At 43.4% G+C, this 22,706-nt stretch overlaps 2 protein-coding genes across 2 annotated transcripts in view; one reads left to right on the top strand and one right to left on the bottom strand.

Moving 5' to 3' along the window:
* Window positions 1-4,103: 4,103 nt before the first annotated feature.
* On the top strand, window positions 4,104-7,652 carry tbx16 (T-box transcription factor 16). Its single transcript, XM_061671068.1, has 9 exons — window positions 4,104-4,119; window positions 4,213-4,366; window positions 4,450-4,552; window positions 5,167-5,331; window positions 5,402-5,548; window positions 5,630-5,700; window positions 5,770-5,855; window positions 6,272-6,485; window positions 6,933-7,652. Exons 1-9 carry the CDS (start codon window positions 4,104-4,106, stop codon window positions 7,366-7,368), a joined length of 1,392 nt encoding a protein of 463 aa, XP_061527052.1. The 3' UTR covers window positions 7,369-7,652.
* Window positions 7,653-19,114: 11,462 nt separating this feature from the next.
* The window catches only part of klhl22 (kelch-like family member 22), an 18,410-nt gene continuing 14,818 nt past the window's right edge, over window positions 19,115-22,706 (bottom strand). Inside the window, 1 exon segment of the mRNA XM_061673061.1 lies at window positions 19,115-21,090. Coding sequence (XP_061529045.1) covers window positions 20,749-21,090 — 342 coding nt within the window. The 3' untranslated portion in view covers window positions 19,115-20,748.

The following is a 22,706-nucleotide window of genomic DNA, read 5'->3' on the forward strand; positions in this document are numbered from 1 at the left end:
TGGCCACTTAGGCATCAAAAGGGCATGCTGCATGGCTAATGTGAGCGAAAGGTGTGAGATTTCTCGTCAGTCCACTCCAGGGGCTCTTTATTGGGCCGCTAGAGAGCCGTCTGATCCTGGGCCCGGGCTGTATATTGGCAGCTGTTAACGGTGGAGCACAGGGGGATCCGTGCAGTTAAAGCAAATGGCCAAAAGACTGACACCGGGGAGGCGGAAGGTGATCCGTGCCCTGGATGTCCCACTCGGCGGGAGCGACGGGTAACGGGGAGATAAGCAAGGAGATACCCGTTCAGTTCATCTTGGTCTTTAACATCGGGCCTTCTCCAGGTGACCTTTTCACTCGGGTCCAATCGCCCAGTTTGTTGCAAGGCCACACCAAGGCCTCGCCGGTCCCATCTGTAAACGCGAGTTGGGAATGGAATTGACACTGGCGCTGCTGCAATTATATTTGTTGCATGGGAGAGTTGTTTTGCTTGTGAATGAAAGGTTGTTTGCTGAGTGTCATAGCTTTTGTTGTGAGTGACAGTTTTTGGGGGGTTTTTGGGGTCAATTTGGAGGGGTTTTGTGGTGACCCCATCTCAGGATGAATCTCAACAAAGGTATTCATTTTCAAAAATACAGGTGAACAAGGCACAAGGAAAAATCGAAATACTAAAAAAAAACAAAGTCCCACAAAATGACGTTCAAAGGAGCACTGAGGATAAACTCTCCACAACAGAAAACATGACAAGGGAACTGTGATTTAGAGCAACAATGATCCGACACAGACTGAAAGAAAGCTGGGAATTAAATGCAAAGAAACTGACGAGACACACACACAAGACACGCAGAGACGGGCAAGACAGGAGTGGCCGGAGGGAGCTGATTGGTTAGCACAAGGCTCACGGCTGACGAGGGCAGGTGGGGACGAAAACCTCACGGCTTGACAAGACGATGAATTAGAGACGCAGGGGGGGGGGAAGACATCACATGAAACTAAACTAAATACATTCAAAACTGCAAAAGTCCGCAGATCATGAGAGTGAGAGGCTTTTCTGTGAGTTTGAGGGGTTTTGTTTTGTTTTTTGGGTTTTTTTCCGGGTAGATGCTAGAGCAAAATGTTATTTTTGGCCTGTACGGCACATCACATATAGGTAGCGATGTCAAACAGTAGAGAAAGTAAAATAAGCTTTTAAGTTCATCAATTTGCATTCCAATCCATCCATTTTCTGTACCGCTTATATGTAATGTGTATATATAATATGCAATCGTGAAAATAAAGAATGTACATTCCATCCCAAAATGATTCACACCTTGACCAGAGTTTAAATTCATTTCAAATTTTTGAACGAGTATCTTCTGGCTGGAAAGAACACCATGAAAAAGTGAGGAAAAACAAAATCATTTTGTAAAAAAAAAAGTATTACCTTACCTTTTGAAACAATATATAAAGAGGTGTGTAGATGAATGAAAGTCTATTTAAGATCTTAACCCTTAAACACTGGCATTGACCGCTGACCTCTGACTTGGTTCAAGCCAATGCGCTAAGTGCTAAATGCTAAGTGAGGAGAGCCACGCGGAACCTGTGATTAATAACTCCCCGGCAACAACTGGTTTGACATAAGGAGGATAAAAACGCATCGCACGTCTTCAAGGCCAATGCTGTGCGCCGCAGTGGCGAGGAAGAGGGTTAGTTGGGGGGGGGGGGGGGGTGTTGTTCTGCGAGAGGCCTGCATTTAAAATCACACGCTTGCAAAATGATTGCGCGGAAGCTCTCTGCACCTTTAAGTGCATCATTACAAGCTGCGTGGTATTTTTACCTTTTCATTCCATATCGACCCGGCGCGGCGGTGTGAAACAAAGCCGTCAATATTTTCACGGGGAGTCTTTATGCGCCCTGACACTGCCGATTGCACAGCGCCGGAGTGTCCTCTAAAGTGCACCCGTTTTAAGTGCATTAAATGTACCATTCTCCATACAGTTACGGAAGCGGCTTTTGTGTCAAAGGTGTTAGGGAAAGCCTCTGTATGCATGCAGCATAGGAAAACAATGGGGAAAGGTAAGAGGAAATGGTGTGAGTGTTCAAAAAAAAAAAAAAAAAAAAAGCTTGACTGAGATGTAAAAATCACTTCAATTCAAATTTGGATGTCAGTAGGAAGACAATATGCTAATATCTGCAGGGTCTTTCATCGTCTGGCCTATGTTAACATGCTATGACACTAGCAGACCCATGGATTCGGTCGCATGCGGACGGAATGGACGACGGTCCGGTGAGTTGCGGCAGGTCTTTATTGTCTGTGCCTCCTGTCCCGTTCAGGGTTGACTTTGGGCTCGTGGTGCTAACTGGTTGTTAATTGGCAGCCTATACACAGGCTTTCACCACATGCAAGAAACTAGCCCCTCGCAGGGGAACTAGCCTAATGAGATTATCTGTCAAGAGCGTGGGCCTGTCTAGACAGCCCCCAATACACACGCAGCCACTGCAGGCATGAGAGGACGCCCTCGGGTAAAACATACCAATGTCATCATCACGCCATTATGGGTTTACACTGACCGGCCCTCCCAGTGTTCTTTCTCTTGCGAGCGCGTGTGTTTTAATAAAAGCAAATAGCAGAGGTGCGCGACTCCAGTCACGTGACTATCTGCGAGTCGGACTTAAGAAGCCAATCTTTCCGATTCGGAACTCAACTTGACTTTGACGTGGTATTTCCGCGCGTTGACTACATGACTTGACAAGTCATGGCAGTTAACGTGAAAAATGTGCCTTTGGAAGGACTTTTTTTTTTCTGGGGCGTAATGCGTGCGAACGGAGCAAAACCATCAGCACGCCTATGATAGGAAGTCACGAAGCAGGTATTATAAAGGGGCATCCGTAAAATTATTACATTTGGATTCGAGATTTGCTTTTGATAAAAGCTGGGAAAAAGACAATGCCAACACGCATGATTTTCAATTTCAAAAATAATAGCCACACAACTACGACATCGAAACTCGTCTGTCACGATGAAACCTACAGATGCAGGTCAGCTCGGTTAGCGCCACAGTTTAGCTCACCGATAGCTGGTTAAACATGATCTAAACCTTACTTGGATTATGTGTTTAGTCGGGGTGGGGGGGGTGGGGGGGGGGGGGAGTAATAGAGAATACAGACACTATTTTAGCACAATAATATGAAAAAAAAAAAAAAAACTGATTGTGAATGTATTTATGTTGTTAAACCAGAAAAACGGCCGCCGTGTTTGTTCCATTTTTTTGGGTCCACCGAAATCGCATTTTCTCATAGTTTCGCCCAAGGTAATCCTTGTCCTTGACAGATTCCGTTGTTGGGAAATCCCTCGACTACCTTTGCTTTTGAAATGTTCAATTCAGTTGAGATTTTGGGGTGCTCCTGACGAAGATGAAAACGCTCCTCGGTTTTAGCGTCGAAAATCACACCGATTCCTGCAAACTAGGGCTCATTTGGTTTGTGTGTCACTCCTCTCGCCAATGATATGATATCCAGGTACTTGGAACATACTCGACTCCACTTGACTTGTTCTCATTTTAAAATCACTTTTCACATTTCACACACACTTTTGTTTGTGCGCGGTCGTGTCTGTGTGAATGATCGTCACACGGGTATTGGTGCCGCTGCCCCTGCATCCCCGATCGACTGGCAGGGAAGTACGTCCATATTTGTTTAAAAGTCTCTTAGCAGTTAATAAAGATGCATTTCCTCTGACCCTCTTCCTGTGGGGATGGTATCAAGGCTCTGTTAAGTTTCTTTGATTTTTGGCACCTCCAATCACAGCGGGACACTGACTCATCATTGTGCCACTTCAAAGCCTGGGAATGGCCGCGCTGACCCCACCCACTGCAGGAGCCCCCTTAAAAGTCACGGTCGTCCCAAAGCGAAGGACCGAAGGATGCACACATCACTGATGCAACTTGGATGAATGACTGGATTTCTTTTTTTTTTTTTTTTTTTTTTTTTTTTTTTAAACACAAGACTAAAAGAAGAGTGGATATCATTACTTGGATTCCTTATTGGCCCACTGCGCAGGATTTCTTTTCCTTTATATATATATATATATATATATATATATATATATATATATATATATATACGTGACTGAATCTTGAGAATGCAGTCCATCAGAGGTACAGTAAGTTGACTTTTTTTTTTTTTTTTTTTTTTGCACGATAATCAGGATTGTTTTTAAAAAGAGTTGCTGCATCGTACTTGTCTCTTAGACTTGAAGGCCAACTTCAACGGCCCTCCTCCCTCCGCCATGGCTTCGGGTGATGCTTATCTCCAGGGCAACATCCGCATGACTCTGGAGGACCCCGAACTGTGGAGGACCTTTCATGGGATCGGAACAGAGATGATCATCACAAAGCCGGGACGGTGAGACGGGCGGAAATATGAGCGATGATGTTCCAAATCGCTTCGTGTCTTCTTGCATCCTCACATGCTTACTTGTTTTCCAGGAGAATGTTTCCACACTGCAAAGTCAATCTGTCCGGTCTTATTCCTTGCGCCAAGTACATTTTACTGGTTGATATGGTGCCAGAGGATGGCTTCAGATACAAGGTAAAAAAAAAAAAATTTTTTTTTTTTTTTTTTTAAGTAATAAAAAAATACAATCCTTCACTTGCTTGTGTTGCACATGAGTTCCTGTGTTCCTGTGCAATTATCCGAAACCAAAACAATTCCAAGAAACATCGTGTTTTGTCTTATTGTTGAGCCCGATTTGCAAATTTGTGAAATGATCCGTTCCCAATGTATATTTGATTACAGCTATTAAGCCAAGCGCAACTTTCATACGAGAAGCTCATTTTAACCTTTGAATGATTTGACCGGCAGTGTTAAGAGTTGATTTCTTCACTTATTTGTATGGCGTCGCCTGTTGATTTCTCTCAGTCTCCCCAGACACGTTTGTCACCCCCCCCCCCCCCCCCCCACCCTTTACCCCCCTTTGCTAACATTGAACATCAAAGGGTGCTATCTCTTCCTGTTTTTCTATCCCCTGCTTGGAGCCCACTGTACTACCCCCCCTATCTCAGTGGGTGGTACACCGAGCCGTCACTCTCCCCTCTATCTTTCTCTTCCTACTGTGGGAAGGAGAGATGAACTTCCCTCTCTGTCACTCACCTCGCTCTGTATGACAGATTAGCCTTTAATGACATTCCGTCTCCGTCCTCCAGTGGAATAAAGAGAAATGGGAGGTGGCGGGAAAAGCGGAGCCTCAGCCCCCCTGCAGGACGTACCTGCACCCCGACTCGCCCGCCCCGGGGAGCCACTGGATGAAGCAGTCCATCTCCTTCCTCAAGCTCAAGCTCACCAACAATACGCTCGACCAACACGGACATGTTCGTCAAAAACAGATTCATTCCGGCCAATAAAAGTCCAGAATTGAAGATGCTTTCTGCCCACCTGTAGATTATCTTGCACTCGATGCACCGCTACCATCCGCGCTTCCACATCGTTCAAGCCGACGACCTGTTCAGTGTTCGCTGGAGCGTGTTCCAAACTTTCACCTTCCCGGAGACGTCCTTCACAGCAGTCACCGCCTACCAGAACACAAAGGTCACTTTCTGTCTCCGCGGGCTTTTACGGGTGCGACGACCCCAACAGTTTCTAACCTTCTTTTGACGCCTTCACCTACAGATCACCAAGCTGAAGATCGACCACAATCCGTTTGCCAAAGGTTTTCGCGACGAAGGCACAACGAAGAAAAGGTACTGATATGATGGATAAAAATGGATTTGATAGGTTGAAACAGTTTTGACACCGGTTCTCCTCCGCAGGCGTGCAAACAAGAACATGGGCGACGTTGACAAAAAAGCCAAACTCTCCCAAATGAACAGGGACTCTGAGGAGGACAGTCCATCGGGTATTGGATCATTTAGATGCTTGACTCGCCTATGTCTCGTTATTTGGGGGGGGGGGGTGGACCTCACTGAATCCTAATCACAAATTTTAAGTGTGAGCAAAGACAAGTCTTAATCATAAAAGACATTTAATGGATTTAAAATAATACCCTATCTTCCGTACATCATTATAATTACGTTGTTCAAGAACCTTCTTTTTTTTTTTTTTCTGAACAACACACTTTAAAACGTTCTTATGGACATATTGGTGAATCAGGCCCATTAACTGGATTTCCTCAATGTTGTAATAGTGCCCCTAAAAAAAAATCATAGATTTCCATTGGCAACTTCATAATACATTTCCAAAAAGTTGGTTCTTTTTAGATGTTTTCCTCGTGAGAAGTTAAGTATGTTTAGTTTTTTTTTCTTCCGCCACAAGATGTCTGCAGGTCGTCTTTTGAGGGTTACGAGGGGGACGAAGCGGAGCTGCGGAAGAGGAAGGAGGCGGAGGAGATCAAGGAGGAGCGCTACTCCCCTTGGTCTGCGGAGAGAGAGCACAGCGCCAGGAACGGGTCTCCTCCTGCTGCTGAATCACGGGACATTTACAACACAGAGCAGCAGGTTCCTGCTCCAGCATCCTACCAGCCTTACAGGTGACTACGGGCAAAGTACTCACACGTCAAACAGTTCTCTTAAATAAGGCAACGGTCGGGCGATATTTTGCTTCTCCAAATCCGTTAATGCTCCCTGGTTCACGTAACTCCAAGTCGCTGCTGTCCCTGTTTTTCTGCCTTAAAAGTCCCCAAGATCGCAATCAGTCAGCCAATCAAGATCTCCTCTCCGTTTGTGTTTTTTCACATTGTGTCGCTATCTGAGGTTGATAAAAAATTTGGGACAAAATAAGGTGGAGGGAGTACAGACGTCTGTATTCAAATGTAAGGGAAAAAAGAAACGCACACCTTCGCACGCCACTGGCAATGAAGTATTTCTACTTCTTTCCGATACTTAAGTATGCTGAAGCATTCTCCCATCCTTACTTCCCACCACTCGCATCTTCTCACTGAAAGCACAATACTGATCTCCTCGCTTGGGCTCCTCAGGTTCCATGAGTACGGAAAGTCTCCCTCCCCGTCCTCCAGCGTCGGCAGCAGCGCGAGTGGTTCGGGGCGCAGCAGCTTCGAGTCGCGCGTGCCCGATGTCGCCGTCCCTGACCACGACTCGTCAAAGCCTCGCGCGCAGGAGGTGGCCCCCTCCCCCTGCGCCCCCCAGCATCTCCCGAGCTCCCAAGACTACCCCGGGGTGCTCAACATGACTGTGGCCCAAGCAGGCAAGCCGGGCGTCCTCGGCCACCACATCTACAGCCCCTACGGCGCCGAGCAGCCCGTGGGCCAGTGGAGCGGCTCGGGTCCGGCCCAGTACCCACCGCCTCACCACCTGACCGCCGATTACACCACGCAAGCTGTGCATCACGGCTATCCCCATGGCAACGTGACGGAGTGGAGCCAGTACCCGCTGTTCTCGTATTCTTGCTGGTGAGCGCGTCTCAGCTGGAGACTCTGTGACTTTCTCGATGCTGACACAATGTTGCTGGCACGGTGTCGCGAGTGCCCGTTGACACGCGGCCCTGCAATGACGATACAAAAAATAAATAAATAGGTGATGCTCAAGCAATGAGCCGTCCGACTGGCTGGACTGAGACTTGCTACGCCTACTAAAGTGTGCAATGCCATACTGAAGAATTGTTTTATCGTTGAGTTGTCTATTTATTTTGGATTTCATTCCATTTTCTAGTGAAAACATTATTTTTGTAAAAAGTAACCCCCCAAAAAAAGATGAAAGGAAATGGAAGTAACCAGAAAAGAGTGTGCAATTAATTTCTGTGTCCCAGTTGTGATGTGATCTAATAATAAAGACTAAAAGGGTCTGTTTGGTGTCTTCAATCAAAAGTCAAGGTTAGTCGTATCAGATACATTTTGCCACAACATTAGGTTCAATTGTATTTTAGATGAGATTAGATCCAATTTTAGCGTCATTATACATTACGAGTACAAAAAAAAAAAAAAAAACTAAATGAAGATTGCATCCAACCAGAAGTGAACAGGCACTAATTCAATGGAATTTACAGTATTATACAATGTATAAGGCACAGGGGGGCAGACCTGACCTGCCACATCATTTTATGTGGCCGACTAAAGCAAATAAAGTGCCTGCTTCCTGTTTTTTGCGAAAAAAAAAAAAAAAAAATGTGTTTTCATTTTGGCAGCAAACCTGTGTCAAAATTGCATTTTTTTTTGGTGGTCACTTTTAATTGATATTACAAGCATTTTGTTCACCAAATACCCTCTTAACATTAATAGTTGTACTGTATATCTAAATATTTGCTTGACCCAATTTTCCATGAGCTCTGATTTCAAATTCACTTGGTTGTTCACAGTATATTTAATAAGTAAATGTGGGGGCAATAGCATAGGCGTAATAATATGACATACATTTACAGTATCGAGTTTTCAGTCATAACAGCACTCTGACTATGACGTGGCCCATGACGAAAATGAGTTTGACACCCAGCGCCATGACATGTTAATAAATGTCCTATATCAATAGGTATGGACAGCCTATAAATATGATTTAATAATATAGTACGTTAGCTATCTACAATGAGGGGGAAAAAAAAACCCTCTCAACGATATGGTGCAACTCTACACGACCGCAAACTAAAACCACAATAATGAATTTACTGTTATATGAATAGCTCACTCGCAGTGTCAATCAAAACATTCCATTATTTTCTTTGAAAATGCATTATTTGTGATCGACTGATGTGCGCAGCGAGTGTAAGCTACGCATGTCCGCCGGTGAACATCTGCCTGTTTTGTGCAATGTTTAATACGCAGCACATCTTTCAACGGTGTTTATTTGTATTTCTCCATTGTCGCTCTAATGAGCGCCACTCTGTAGTTTCGACAGGCCCAGCATGCATTAAAGACGCCGTCTAACTGCAACTGCAGCTCACCTGCTGAGGTTTACCCACTAGCATCATAAAGCAAAGCATGACTCTTGTTCTTCATGTGAATGGCTCTAAAAAGCATGACAATGAGGTGGGGGGGGGGGGGGGGGGTTGTTGGCCATCCTTTCACAACTGGAAAACAGGCTGAGCACCGCGCCTTTACCCTGGATGGATATGAGCCACTAATGACTGTTGTAAATGGGAGGTGGGACGGGGACGGGGACGGGGGGGGGGGGGTTGGGCACCCTCCAGGAACACATCTAGCATACGATTCATTATCTTGGGGGCTGCTGGAGCCACAATATTCAGTCTTCTCCTGTGTGCAATGCAAACCGCCAATTCCATCATTTCTGGCTTAGAAAGAGAAACTATTTTCAAGGTCAACTGAACTAAGAGAAAAATCATCCCACTTACTGCATGGGATTTATATCTCATGCTATATTATTAGGAAGACGGAAAATAAATTACAGGTAGAATTGAAATTTGCCTGAGAATAAACAGTTGATATGAAAACTTAACCAGTATGAAAGAAAAATCTAAAAATAGACCATTATTAAAACCAACAACAAAAAATTCTTACTTGGATTTAGGTCTGGGGTAAATCATTTTCCTCTGAGGATATTGGATTTCAGTTAATTTTTCCAAATTGCAAGGCTTCTATTTTTAAATTTGCTTTGGAACAATTCTGATTTGTACAAATATATTTCTTGTAAAACTGTTAGCCATGGTGTTGGTGGGTCTTTTCCACTGTAGCCTGGTTTTTTGGTGACTTGCTGAGGCCAATGGTAAAATTCTCAAATGGCATATTTTTGCTAAACCGAGCGGCTCTTTGAATGCAAGCTTGCGTAGCGGAATGTACCGTATATTAAAAGCTTGAATTCGTATGTTGAAGATGCATCTCTTTTTTGTTTTGTTTTGTTTGAGAGGCAGTCTATTGAATAGTTGCAAAGGAGTCATGACAAATATGGGGGAAAGTTTAACTACAGAACAACTATGAAAAACAAAAGTACTTTTTATATATATATATATATATATATATATAATTCCACTGGGTCTACGCTGCATAGTTTTACATTAAGGGGTAATTGGGGCCTTTTAATTGCTCCGATAACGGTCAAAGAGCAGCACATCGACTTGCACTAAGATGTCTATAAAGTCCACCGGTGTGGTTAAGTGCGAGACATATGTTTTAAGTATCCCCCGGTGGTACTAGAGCTTCAGAAAAGAAAGATTGACGTATGTCGATGGTGGATGTCCTCGACTAGTGTCAGCAGGACCCTCCAGACGAGCAGCACAATAGTGTGAAAGATAGCAAGTGGGGGCTGTTGGAGGGGGTAACAGATGTAGAGGAAACACCCTTGAGAGGAAAGCAGCACTCAACCTTCATAAAGCTGATGGAGTACAGGGCCAAATGGAGAGGAACTACGAGAGACTGACTGGCTGGCTGGAATAAAGGCAGTAAGACTCCAAACAACTATTAAAGTCCCAATAGTCTGACGTTTACATAAGATTACTATGCCTGGATACAACTTGGCAAAACACAGATGGAGTCATTTGTTTGGAAGCTTCTGAGGTTTAGTAACAACATTGGAGTTTATTAGACACACCTATGGGTCTGTTTTATTTATAGAAGTTTTCACAGGAAATTACCCCTTCCGGTCAAGGAACTGGGACACACACAAAAAAAAGACTCATAGAGGTCGCGACACCAGACTGGGCACCAGAGGTGATTGTGAGATTCACCATGAATGGACTGCGTTCAGACAAAATACACTATGCTGTAAAATGTAAAAGGCTGTTCAATAAGCAGACATACAAACACCAAAGGCATGAAAAAGAAAAAAGTGACCGAAAAATAAATACAGATAAAAACATTGTAGGGGGTGTCTGGAAGATCCCATGGGCCCCCTGCAGAGATTTTTTAAATGTATTTTAACATACATTAAGCAAGCTGGAAGACTGAATAGTACAATAAGGCAAAAATCAACACATTTTCTTCGGGAAGAAAAACATATATTGACAGCGCTCAAGAACATGTTGATGTATAAATTTAAGATTCAAATTTAATTTGCCTCATTTCTTAAGATTTTTTTTGTTCTGGCCATCTCCACCTGCACCTGATGCCCGCTTCAAGCTGTGCCACCCTCCCCTTTAAGCACTCTCAATCATTGTCTGTTTCATTTCATTTTTCACTATTACCAACTTCAAAGGCTAATCCCAAACGCGTTCTCCGGAAAAATATTAAGGACAATATTTTTCTGGTTTTATTGGCCATTTCTGAATTTTGAAGTCATTCAAATCTTCATTCTGTCTTGTGACATAATCCCTAACATTGCTCCATCGCTGAATACATTTAACATTAACAGCCATAAACTAATTAGATATTTGTAGGCGCGTTTCCTCATGAATACAAGATGTAGCAGCGGATCAACTCTTCTCGCCGATGTTACGTATCTTCGTGGTTCTGCTGGGACCGCAACCAGGGCCACGACCCGCAGCACCTCAACGCAAAAATACAAAATACCAGTGCGACAAATACGACACGGGCTGATCTTCTTTTGTTTGTAGTTGAAAAAGGCAGACTTATTGAATCAAATAACAAAATAAAACAGACAAAATACTTAAATAAGAAGGCAGAATTCACTTGAATTTTAAACAAGGTAAATTGGTGATACTGGTGAAATTTCAGAAATCAAACTCTAAAATATAAAGGCAGAATTAACTTGAATTTATGCTTTTTAAACGAGTTACACTTGTGAAGCTCATTAACAGCACTTTTGTGACGCCCTCAACTCCTGAAGTTTTCTTTGAAAGCACTCCACTAGTTTTGTCTTTTAAAAGTGTTTTTAGCTAGCCTGTTGCGAAATACATTATGCATGAAATAAGATGTCTCACAGAAGAGGGAAAAAAAAAACACTTTTGACACTGTAGCGGTGTCAGTTTTGAAGCTTTTAAACAAACATCAGTATGCCAACAGTTTAGAGACATAAGGGCAAAACGCGAAGGATAATTCCCCATCGTCCTTCACGTTAGATTTCATGTAAGCCTACAGAGCATGAAACAGCTAGCTGGCCAATTGTCTGCTTGTTTCATTCCTCTAAAATCACTGGAGAAACACGTCAATATAAGCAGCAACCCGAATTAAATGTACACGTTCACGGGGCGTGGCTGTTGGAAGCTGACACTCGTCATGTATAGACGCCATCAGATGATTGTGTGTGAGAGGGTAGCCTCCCTACGCCTTCGGTTGAGGGGACGGGTCCTGACTGTTGTTTGTGCCTATGCACCAAATAGCAGTACAGAGTACCCACCCTTTCTGGAGTCCTTGGAGGGGGTGCTAGAGAGCGCTCCCATTGGGGACTCCATCGTTCTGCTGGGGGACTTCAATGCTCATGTGGGCAATGACAGTGAGACCTGGAGGGGCATGATTGGGAGGAACGAACCCCCGATCAGAACCGAAGTGGTGTCCTGTTATTGGACTTCTGTGCTCACCACGGATTGTCCATAACGAAGACTATGTTCAAGCATAAGGGTGTCCACAGACGCACTTGGCACCAGGACAGCCTAGATCGCAGTTCGATGATCGACTTTGTGGTCGAGTCATCGGACTTGCGGCCGCATGTATTGGACACTCGGGTGAAAATAGGGGCGGAACAGTCAACTGATCACCACAGAGTGGTGAGTTGGCTCAGATGGTAGGGGAAGATGCCAGTCCGACCTGGCAGGCCCAAACGTATTGTGAGGGTCTCCTGGGAACGTCTGGCAGAATCCCGTCAGAAGGAGTTTCAACTCCCACCTCTGGCAGAACTTCACCCACGCCTCAGGGGATGCGGGGGACATTGAGTCCGAGTGGACCATGTTCCGTGCCTCCATTGCTGAGGCGGCCGACCGGAACTGTGGACGTAAGGTGCCTGTTGTGGCAGCAATCCCCGAACCCGTTGGTGGACACCAGCGGTGAGGAATGCCGTCAAGCTGAGGCAGGAGTCCAATCAGGCCTTTTTGGCCTGCGGGAATCCTGAGGCAGCTGATAGGTAACGGCTGGGCAAGCGGAATGCAGCTTTGGTGGTTGTTGAGGCAAAAACTTGAACGTGGGAGGAGTTCGGTGAGGCCATGGAGAACGATTTCCGAACGGCTTTGAGGAAATTCTGGTCCACCATCTGGCGTCTCAGGAGGGGGAAGCAGTGCACCATCAACACTGTGTATAGTGGGGATGGGGCACTGCTGACCTCGACTCGGGACGTTGTGAGTCGGTGGGGAGAATACTTCGAAGACCTCCTCAATTCCACAGACACGCCTTCCCATGAGGGAGCAGAGTCTGGGTTCTCTGAGGCGGGCTCTCCTCTCCTTAACCACCTCGGTGACCTGTTGAGGACCTGTTGAGGTCACCGAGGTGGTTAAAAAGCTCCTCGGTGGCAAGGCCCCGGGGGTGGATGAGATTCGCCTGGAGTTACTAAAGGCTCTGGATGTTGTGGGGCTGTCCTGGTTGACAGGTCTCTGCAACATTGCATGGACATCGGGGACAGTGCCTCTGGATTGGCAGACTGGGGTGTTTTTGAAAAAGGGGGACCGGAGGGTGTGTTCCAACTCCAGGGGGATCACACTTCACAGCCTTCCTGGTAAGGCCTATTCAGGGGTGCTGGAGAGGAGGGTCTTTCGTGAAGTTGAATCTCAGATTAAAGAGGAGCAGTGTGGTTTTCGTGGTGGCCGTGGAGCAGTGGACCAGATCTACACCCTCGGCAGGGTCCTCGAGGGTGCATGGGAGTTCGCCCAACCAGTCTAGATGTGTTTTCTGGACTTGAAGAAGGCGTTCGACCGTGTCCCTCGGGGAGTTCTGTGCTTCGGGACTATGGGGTGCTGAACCCCCTAATACGGGCTTTCGGTCCCTGTACGACCAGTTTGAGAGTTTTGTCCGCACTGCCGACAGTAAGTCAGATTCATTTCCGGTGAGGGTTGGACTCCGCCAAGGCTGCCCTTTGTCACCGATTCTCTTCCTAACCTTTATGGACATAATTTCTAGGCGCAGCCGAGGCGTAGAGGGGATCTGGTTTGGTGGCCCCAGTATTGCATCTCTGCTTTTTGCAGATGATGTGGTTCTGTTGGCTTCATCAAGCCGTGATCTCCAACTCTCTTTGGAGCGGTTCGCAGCCGAGTGTGAAGCGGCTGGGATGAGAATCCGCACTTCCAAATCTAAGACCATGGTCCTCAGTCGGAAAAGGGTGGCGTGCCCTCTCCTGGTCATGGATGAGCTCCTGCCCCAAGTGGAGGAGTTCAAATATTTCGGGGTCTTGTTCAATGAGTGAGGAAAGAATGGAAGGGGAGATCGACAGGTGGATCAGTGCAGCGTCTGCAGTCATGCGGACTTTGTATCGGTCCGTTGTGTTGAAGAACGATCTAAGCCAAAAAGGGAAGCTCTCAATTTACCGGTCGATCTACGTTCCTACCCTCACCTATGATCACGAGCTGTGGGTCGTGACCGAAAGAACCAGATCCCGGATAAAAGCGGCCAAAATCAGTTTCCTCCGCAGGGTGTCCGGGCTCTCCCTTAGAGATAGGGTAAGGAGCTCTGTCATCTGGGAGGGGCTCAGAGTAAAGATGAGGTGGCAGAGTAAAGATGAGGTGGCTGGGGCATCTGATTCGGATGCCTCCCGGACGCCTCCCTGGTGAGGTGTTCCGGGCACGTTCCCACCGGGAGGAGACCCCGGGGACGACCCAGGACACGCTGGAGAGACTATGTCTCTCGGCTGGCCTGGGAGCCTCGGGATCCCCTCGGAAGAGCTGGAGGAAGTGGCTGGGAGAGTGAAGTCTGGGCTTCCCTACTGAGGCAGTTGCCCCGCGACCCGACCTCGGATAAGCGGAGGAAAATGGATGGATGGATGGACTTTCAGGCAGTGACGGTAACACGGGCAAACTGGAAAAAGTAGTCCCATGACAAGCAGTTGGAGGATGCTTGATGAAGAAATGCATCTTCAACCTAGACTTACCTTTTATTAAATTAACTTTAAAAAAATATTAATTATATTAAGTTTGGTAGCACTACAGTGAGCTCATGAGGATGTATGTAGAACGAAGGAACACAGTTGAAAGGGCGTGTCGCGGTTTTGCAATTTCAAGACGACACAGGTTCATGTATTTGAAGACTGGGATTTTCGGTTTCGATACAGTATCGTTAGCGTATCGTATATACACACAGTATACATATTGCCTGGTGGATAAAATTTTTAATTTATAAGTATTTTAATGAGCTTCAATATTTTATCAATAAACGAACAACCTTAATTGGTGAGGAAATATTGCTCGAAATAATTGTAATTGTGAAATACATGTAATGTTTCATTTAATTTTTAAATTGAATTAAATGTATCATAAACCCCTGTTGCTGCATGATTAGACCGAAACATAGTAGAAGGTATATATTACATTTTGTATTCTTCTTTACCTCAGGAATACATTTGCATAGCTTGGGTAACAGGCTTAACCTGTTAAATGGGAGAGAAAATTACAAAAAAAAAAAAAGAATGTGAAGCAGTACAAAAAAAAACCCCCAAAAAACTTTGAGCTTATCTTAATCATTAAAGTTAGGTAACAAACAAAAGCAAAGTAATTGACAGAACAAAATGGGCTCAGGATTGTGTGATCATCTTGATAACAGATGATTCTAGTACTCTCTGTGGCTTCTGTCATTACACAATGTGCACAGAAAGCCATAATTGAGTGAAGGAACACCTAAGCGATAGTAGTGACAGTAGTGATTGGGTTTTCATTAGGCTTTACACAATCAGGATTTTTGGGGCCGATCACAAGATGGAGCAATGTCTCTATTTAAATGACCCGTTCATTTACTGTATATACATGTGTACTTAATTGCTCCAAATATATATATATATATATTTACAATAAATAATGTATTTTTGTTAATCTATTTATGCCAGCGAGGCATAGTGACAGACAGAACAAATGAATGGTCTTCTATTAGATGGCAGGAAGTACATACAGTAATTAATGTATCCACTTTTTGTGACATTTTTGTTTGTTGGTGGGCCGTGAGATTTTTCATTTGTAAAATATGTTCCTTGGCTCCATAAAGGTTGGAAATCACTGCTCTAGTCAGGTCAAACCAACATTACAACATGACAGAAATAATGGGTGCATACTTACTGTAATAAATTACTTTATTGTAATGAAATTACTTCACCCACACCGAAACTTTCGAGTATGATTCGACAGAACGCCAGGTACAACCGTTTGTGATAGCAGTAACTTGCTCGGATACATAACATTTTTGCCGCCTGCTTGCGAGCCGTAGCATACTAAAAGTACGTGAACATACCTCAAGCAAGCCTTAAACGAACGTCCTCCCCTGTCCTGAGCACCGGTGACCAGCAACGCGTGTTTTTCCCCCATTCTGTTCTTACAATACAGTCGGCGCGATCCACTCTTGATGTCTTCGCCACGGTAACGAGCGTATCCGGTCGCATTTGAGCCCAGTGATCGTAAAAAAATGGGATGCGGTGGTATACAATATTTTATCGCAGTGGTCTGACATTACGTGTTGTCTCAGACATGTTGTCTGTCCCACATTACCGACATGTTTCTTTTTTTCTCATAACTTTATTGGCCGTCAGATATTTACAGTACTATGTCAAAAGACACGCGACAAGGCTAAAAATAAACACATTTTGGATTAAAATATGCTGTGCACGATGGCGACGCGGAGTAAATGTCTTTTGCGGAGCCGATCAATAACGTCATTGATCGGATCGGCGAATTATGACAAAGCCGATCAGCCTAAAATGCTAATTATCAGCCGATACCGATCAGGCCAATAAAATCGGTGTAAAGTCAAGTTTTCATCACACTAAAACAACTGGAACATAAATATTTTAGGTTGAGATCTTTTCTTACAGCACTGCTGCCTCCATTACGAATCAGTGCAACTGTATTGTGATACTCGAGGCACAGTCACTAAAGGCTTAACTTAAATACATAACACTCGTGGATAAAAATTGTTGGTAGCCCTCTGTTAATGCAAGAAAAACCCACAGTGGTCACAAAAATAACTTGAATCTAACAAAGGTAAATACTGTATAATGAAAATTAACCAATGAAAATCTGACATTGCTTTTGAATTGTGGTTCAACAGGATACTTTTAAATGAAACAGGCCTGGACAAAAATGATGGTACCCCTAGAAAAGAAAATGTAATAAATAATTTGTATGTATATTGGACATGTGTTGGACAAGGTGTGTCGCCTAATTAGCATCACAGGTGTCTAAACTTGTAATCAGTCAGTCGGCTGAACTGAACATGGACCAAGGAAGCGAAGGAGAGAGTTCTGTCAGGAGATTAGAGGTAAAAGTAAAGGTAAAGGCCATAAGACCGAGTAGCTTGATCTTCCTGTGACTACAGTTGCACATATTATTCAGAAATTTAAGATCCACAGGACCAACTTCCCTGGACGTGGCCGCAGGAGGAAAATGGACGTGGCCGCAGGAGGAAAATCTATAACAAATTGAATAGAAGGATTATACAAATGGTATCAAAAGAGCCCAGCACAACCTCCAAATAAATTAAAGGTTAACTCCATCAGTGTCAGATCGCACTATCCGTCGTCGTTTGAGCCAAAGTGGAATTCCTGGGAGATCACCAAGGAAGACACCACTGTTGAAAATGAATCGTAAAAAAAAGCTAGATTGGAATTTTGCAAAAGAAATTTTTGGCAAGGCACATCAGCTCTATGTTCACAGATGCAAAAATGAAGCATACCAAGAAGTGTCCCTACTGTGAAACATGGAGGACGCTCTGTTATGTTCAGGGAGCTACTTTGCTGCATCTGGCACAGGGTGTCTTGAATCTGCGCAGGGTACAATGAAATCTCAAGACTGTCAAAGTATTCTAGAGAGAAATATGCTGCCCAGTGTCAGAAAGCTTGGTCTCAGTCGCAGGTCATTGGTCTTGTAACAGGATAATGACCCAAACACACAGCTAAAAACACCCAAGACTGGCTAAGAGCAAAACACTGCACTACTCTTAAGTGACCTTCTATGAGCTCTGCCCTAAATTCTTTTGAACATCTGTGAAATGAGCTGAAACATGCTGTCTGGAGAAAGCACCCTTCAAACCTGAGACAACTGGAGCAGTTTGCTCATGAAGAGTGGGCCAAAAAACCTACTGAGAGGTGCAGAAGTCTCATTGAAAGTTACAAAAATCGCTTCATTGCAGTGACTGCCTCAAAAGGTTGTGGAACAAAATATTAAGTTAAGGGTACCATCATTTTGCCTGTGCCTGTTTCATGTATGTTTTTTTAAAAAATAATTCTCTTGAACCAAACCAAAAGCAATGTCTGATTTTCATTGGTAATTTTTTTTCATGTATTATTTCTTTTGTCAGATTCAAGTTATTTCTGTGAACACTGTGGGTTTTTCTTTCATCGACAGAAGGGTATCAAACCTTTTGTCCACGTCTACATAAATATACAGTGAATATAAAAAGTCTATGCACCTCTAATCAAATGGCAGGTTTTCATGATATAAAAAATGAGACCAAGCAAATCAGTTTAAACGTTTCTCCAGATCTATGACCTGTACAACTCAATTGGGGGGGGGGGGGGGAAATAAAAAAATCTCTTTGCGATGCGAAGTGGAAAATAAATAACCGAGACTTTGTGGTTGTACATGTGGGGCTTAGAAGTGGGGCTGTGGCTGTGTTCAAAATTAACCAATTACACAATTGGGAGAGAACGAGCACAAATTCTTCAGGCTTCTACAAGAACCCAGACAAATCTCAGGAAAAGCCTACTAGAACAGTTTCATATGGGGTTAATCAGACGCATTGTAAATTGTGGCAGGTATGTGCTATCTCCCCATTTACCATGACTTTGAATGTGATTGGTTAATTCTGAACATAGCCACATCCCCAGTCATACGCAGCAGGTGTGCACACTTGAGCAACAACAAAATCTTAGTTGTCTATTTTTATTTCCCCTCTCAATTGTTTAGGTTATAGGTCACATTAATGGTGGAAAAAGTGTTGAACTGATATATCTTGGTATATATATATATATATATATATATATATATATATACACACACACACATATATATACATATACATATATATATTAAAAAAAATATTTTAGCAAATGGCTGCAATATAACAAAGAGTGAAAAATTTAAGGAGGTCTGAACACTTTCCGTGCCCACTGTATGTATGTATACATCACAAAACCTGGCATTTGAACAGGGGTGTGTAGACCTTTTTTTTTTTTTTTTTTTTTTTTTTTTTTTTTTAAATCTCCACTGTATTGTATAAGCTTTCACAAGTGCAGGACAAAAAGGCACTATGTTAAAGTGCACCTGATTATGCTTTTGGGTTAGCTACCCAGTTGAAATGGCATGAAGAACAAAGAACATTCTTTGAAACGGATAGTGCAGCTGACAAATACATTGGGATTAACAGCAACAAAACTAAATGTTTGGAACACATTTTTGTAATAGCTTATGATTTACATAGTGTTTAGCTGGTTCCTCTACATATTGCATAGTCAGGAGAAATCACAGATAATTGCATAAAGACGAGAGGATTCTTGAGGACACCCTGGCAGGCCATAAATAAAAAGTCATACCTTAGCTTTGATTATGGCTCTTGCTCTTGAAATAGGATGGAGATAGGGATGGGCGTGTGACTCAGTTTCCTTGATCAACTATAGGAGAACAATATTTGTTTTGTTGTTTTCAAAAGGGATGGGACAATATCTGCTTTTTCTTTTTCCTCTGAGCTCTCCTCCTTCCTCTCACATTCCAAAGACATCCACGTCAGGTTTATTGAAGACTCTAAACTGTCCACAGGTGTGGCGTAGTGGCCTCCTCTGCGGGCCCAACACTATCAGAAGAAACATCCATCCATCCATTTTGTATCTCACTTGTTCTCAGTAGGGTTGCAGGTTCTGACTTTAAGAGACAGCCGGGCACATATTCACAGGGCACATATTAACAAACACAGGGCACATATTAACAACCATATTAACAAACAACCAGTCACAATTACATTCAGACATAAGGACACTTTAGAGAGTTCAATGAACCTAATATGCATGTTTTGGGATGTGGGAGGAAGCCGTATATATTATTATTATAGTATAATTTATTGCCAATATATTATTATATACGTTTATTAATCAGTAGCTCTAGTGAGCATGATGTATTACATCATGTTTTGTCATGTATTGAATAACTATTGATTCTGAACTGCTCCAGATGATGAATGTGTCAGTGTGGTAGTATTGATGGTTTCTACTTTCAACTATTGCAACGTGATAAAGTGGTATAAATAGCAGGTGCATTAACTCGGGTGATAGTGGTAGTAGGTATACAGTAACTTGGCCAAAATCAGCTTGAGAAAATGGGCTCAAAAACAATCTGTTCCACAGACATCACCATTATGACCATCGCTAATCGGAGAAGCAATGTTTAGTGTGCGAATGTATTAAGTGGTGTTTTCAGAGGCACTAAAAAAGGGCCATAAGCATGACATAATGTTGCCATAAATGCTTAACTAAAGCAACATGATGAAAGATACCTTAAAGCAGGGGTGTCAAATACTGTAGTTCCGGTGTCTGTCAGAGGGCTGTTACGACTGTGACTCATATATACAACAAACGGATGGATAAGTTGTTTTTAAATCGAAGTCAAGGATAATTTTTCTGTTCAAGAACTGTTAACAAAAAATGCTTGCAATATATCGCAACGTTATTATTTATTATATATGACAATTTGAAATGTTAGCAAGAATCACGCAAGATGACACATAATTTGCTTTCGTGGGCCACATAAAATAATGTGGCAGATTTGACCCTCGGGCCTTGAGTTTGACACCTGTGCCTTAAAGTCTCTAGTGCTCAGTCACATACTCATTAGTCTTCATCCGTGCTTGTGTGTGAGCTGAAAAAGACATCTTCCCATGATGCCTTCAGTTGTGGCTCTGAGCTCTTGGCGAGAGCCAACATAGCTGGTGGCATGAGGACCACGCAGGCGGCCAGGCCAGAGATGCGCTCTGTGAACGGCGTCTCGCTCTCCCACTCGTCAGTGTCAGTGTTGAACACGTGAACATATTTCACCCGGTTGCCTTTGTTATGAGAGCGCCCTCCCAGCACGTGGATACGACCGTCCAATACTGCGATGCCGGGTTCCCCATGGCCAGCAGGGAGTGGGCTTAGTAAAGTCCAGGAGTTGTCTGAGGGCTCAAAGCATGCTGTCTGAAAAACACAGTATATTTGTGGTAAAATCTATAAAAATCAGTCAAATTCATTAAAAACAATTACTTTTTACCTCATGAAAATTCTTAATCTCAATTTTTGACAATTTGATATTGTTAATAGTGTGAAATGTGTATTGCTTTGGATCTGTAACATTGTTCTGTTTACATATTTTTCATGTTAGTATTTTATGTTTTAAACACAGGCCTGTATCCCACGGAATTACATTAGAAATTAACAAATGTAATAAAATCCTTTGAATGACAAGAATAGATCTAAGTCTACCTATAAAAGTAGACGTTCTAGACCGGGGTCAACAATGCACTAGGTAGCCCCCAAGGACCACATCAATAGCCCTCTAAAAATAGATCACCAGTGATCTTTATAAAAAATGTATATATAAATAAATAATTTTTAAAAAATGTATATATATATATATATATATATATATATATATATATATATATATATATATATATATATATATACCAGTGAGTATATATATAACTTATTTTGTTGTTTTTTCCCCCCCAAATCACACCTGCATAGGTGTAAATGTGGAAATTACGATATTTAAAAAAAAAAAAAACATGGTATCGTTCAAATGTCAGTATTTTGCACATGACCATAGCATTTGTGGAGACAAGCTATGGAACAACGATGAGGAGGTTTATCACCAAATATTTGAAGTAAATTTGGCAATTACAGAGCCACACAATGAAGTTATGGGAAAGAGTAGTGGAGGCTAGACTCATGACAGAAGTGAGTATTTGCTAGCAACAGTATGGTTTCATGCCTAGAAGGAGTACCACAGATGCATTATTTGCCTTGAGGATGTTGATGGAAAAGTACAGAGAAGGTCAGTAGGAGCTACATTGTGTCTTTGTAAAGCTAGAGAAAGTCAATGACAGAGGACCAAGAGAGAAACTGTGGTACTGCATGCAGAAGTCTGGAGTGGCAGAAGTATGTTAGAATAATACAGGACATGTACGAGCAAAACAGTGGTGAGGTGTGCTGTAGGTGATACAGACGAATTTAAGGTGGAGGTGGGACTGCATCAGGGATCAGCTTTGAGCCCCTTCCTGTTTGCAGTGGTGATGGATAGGCTGACAGATGAGGTTAGACTGGAATCCCTCTGGACCATGATGTTTTCAGATGACATTGTGATCTGCAGTGAAAGCAGGGAGCAGGTGGAGGAACAGTTAGAAAGATGGAGGCATGCACTGGAAAGCAGAGGAAGAAAGATTAGCCGAAGTAAGACAGAATATATGTGCATGACTGAGAGGGGTGGTGGGGGAAGAGTGAGGCTACAGGGAGAAGAGATAGCAAGGGTGGAGGACTTTAAATACTTGGGGTCAACCGTCCAGAGCAATGGTGAGTGCGGTCAGGAAGTGAAGAAACGGGTCCAAGCACGTTGGAACGAGTGGAAGAAGGTGTCAGGTGTGTTATGTGACAGAAGAGTCTCTGCTAGGATGAAGGGCAAAGTTTATAAAATAGTGGTGAGGCCAGCCACGATATACGGATTAGAGACAATGGCACTGAAGAGACAGTAGGAAGCAGAGCTGGGGGTGGCGGAAATGAAGATGTTGAGGTTCACTCTCGGAGTGACCAGGTTG

The sequence above is a fragment of the Phycodurus eques genome, chromosome 3 (assembly GCF_024500275.1).
Source record: "Phycodurus eques isolate BA_2022a chromosome 3, UOR_Pequ_1.1, whole genome shotgun sequence".
NCBI classification, from domain to species: domain Eukaryota; kingdom Metazoa; phylum Chordata; class Actinopteri; order Syngnathiformes; family Syngnathidae; genus Phycodurus; species Phycodurus eques.

Excerpts from the sequence above, each read along its gene's own strand:
- tbx16 (XM_061671068.1), top strand. Across the intron at positions 5,332-5,401 it reads CGCTCGACCAACACGGACAT|ATTATCTTGCACTCGATGCA; the intron begins GTTCGTCAAAAA and ends GCCCACCTGTAG. Across the intron at positions 5,701-5,769 it reads GAAGGCACAACGAAGAAAAG|GCGTGCAAACAAGAACATGG; the intron begins GTACTGATATGA and ends TCTCCTCCGCAG.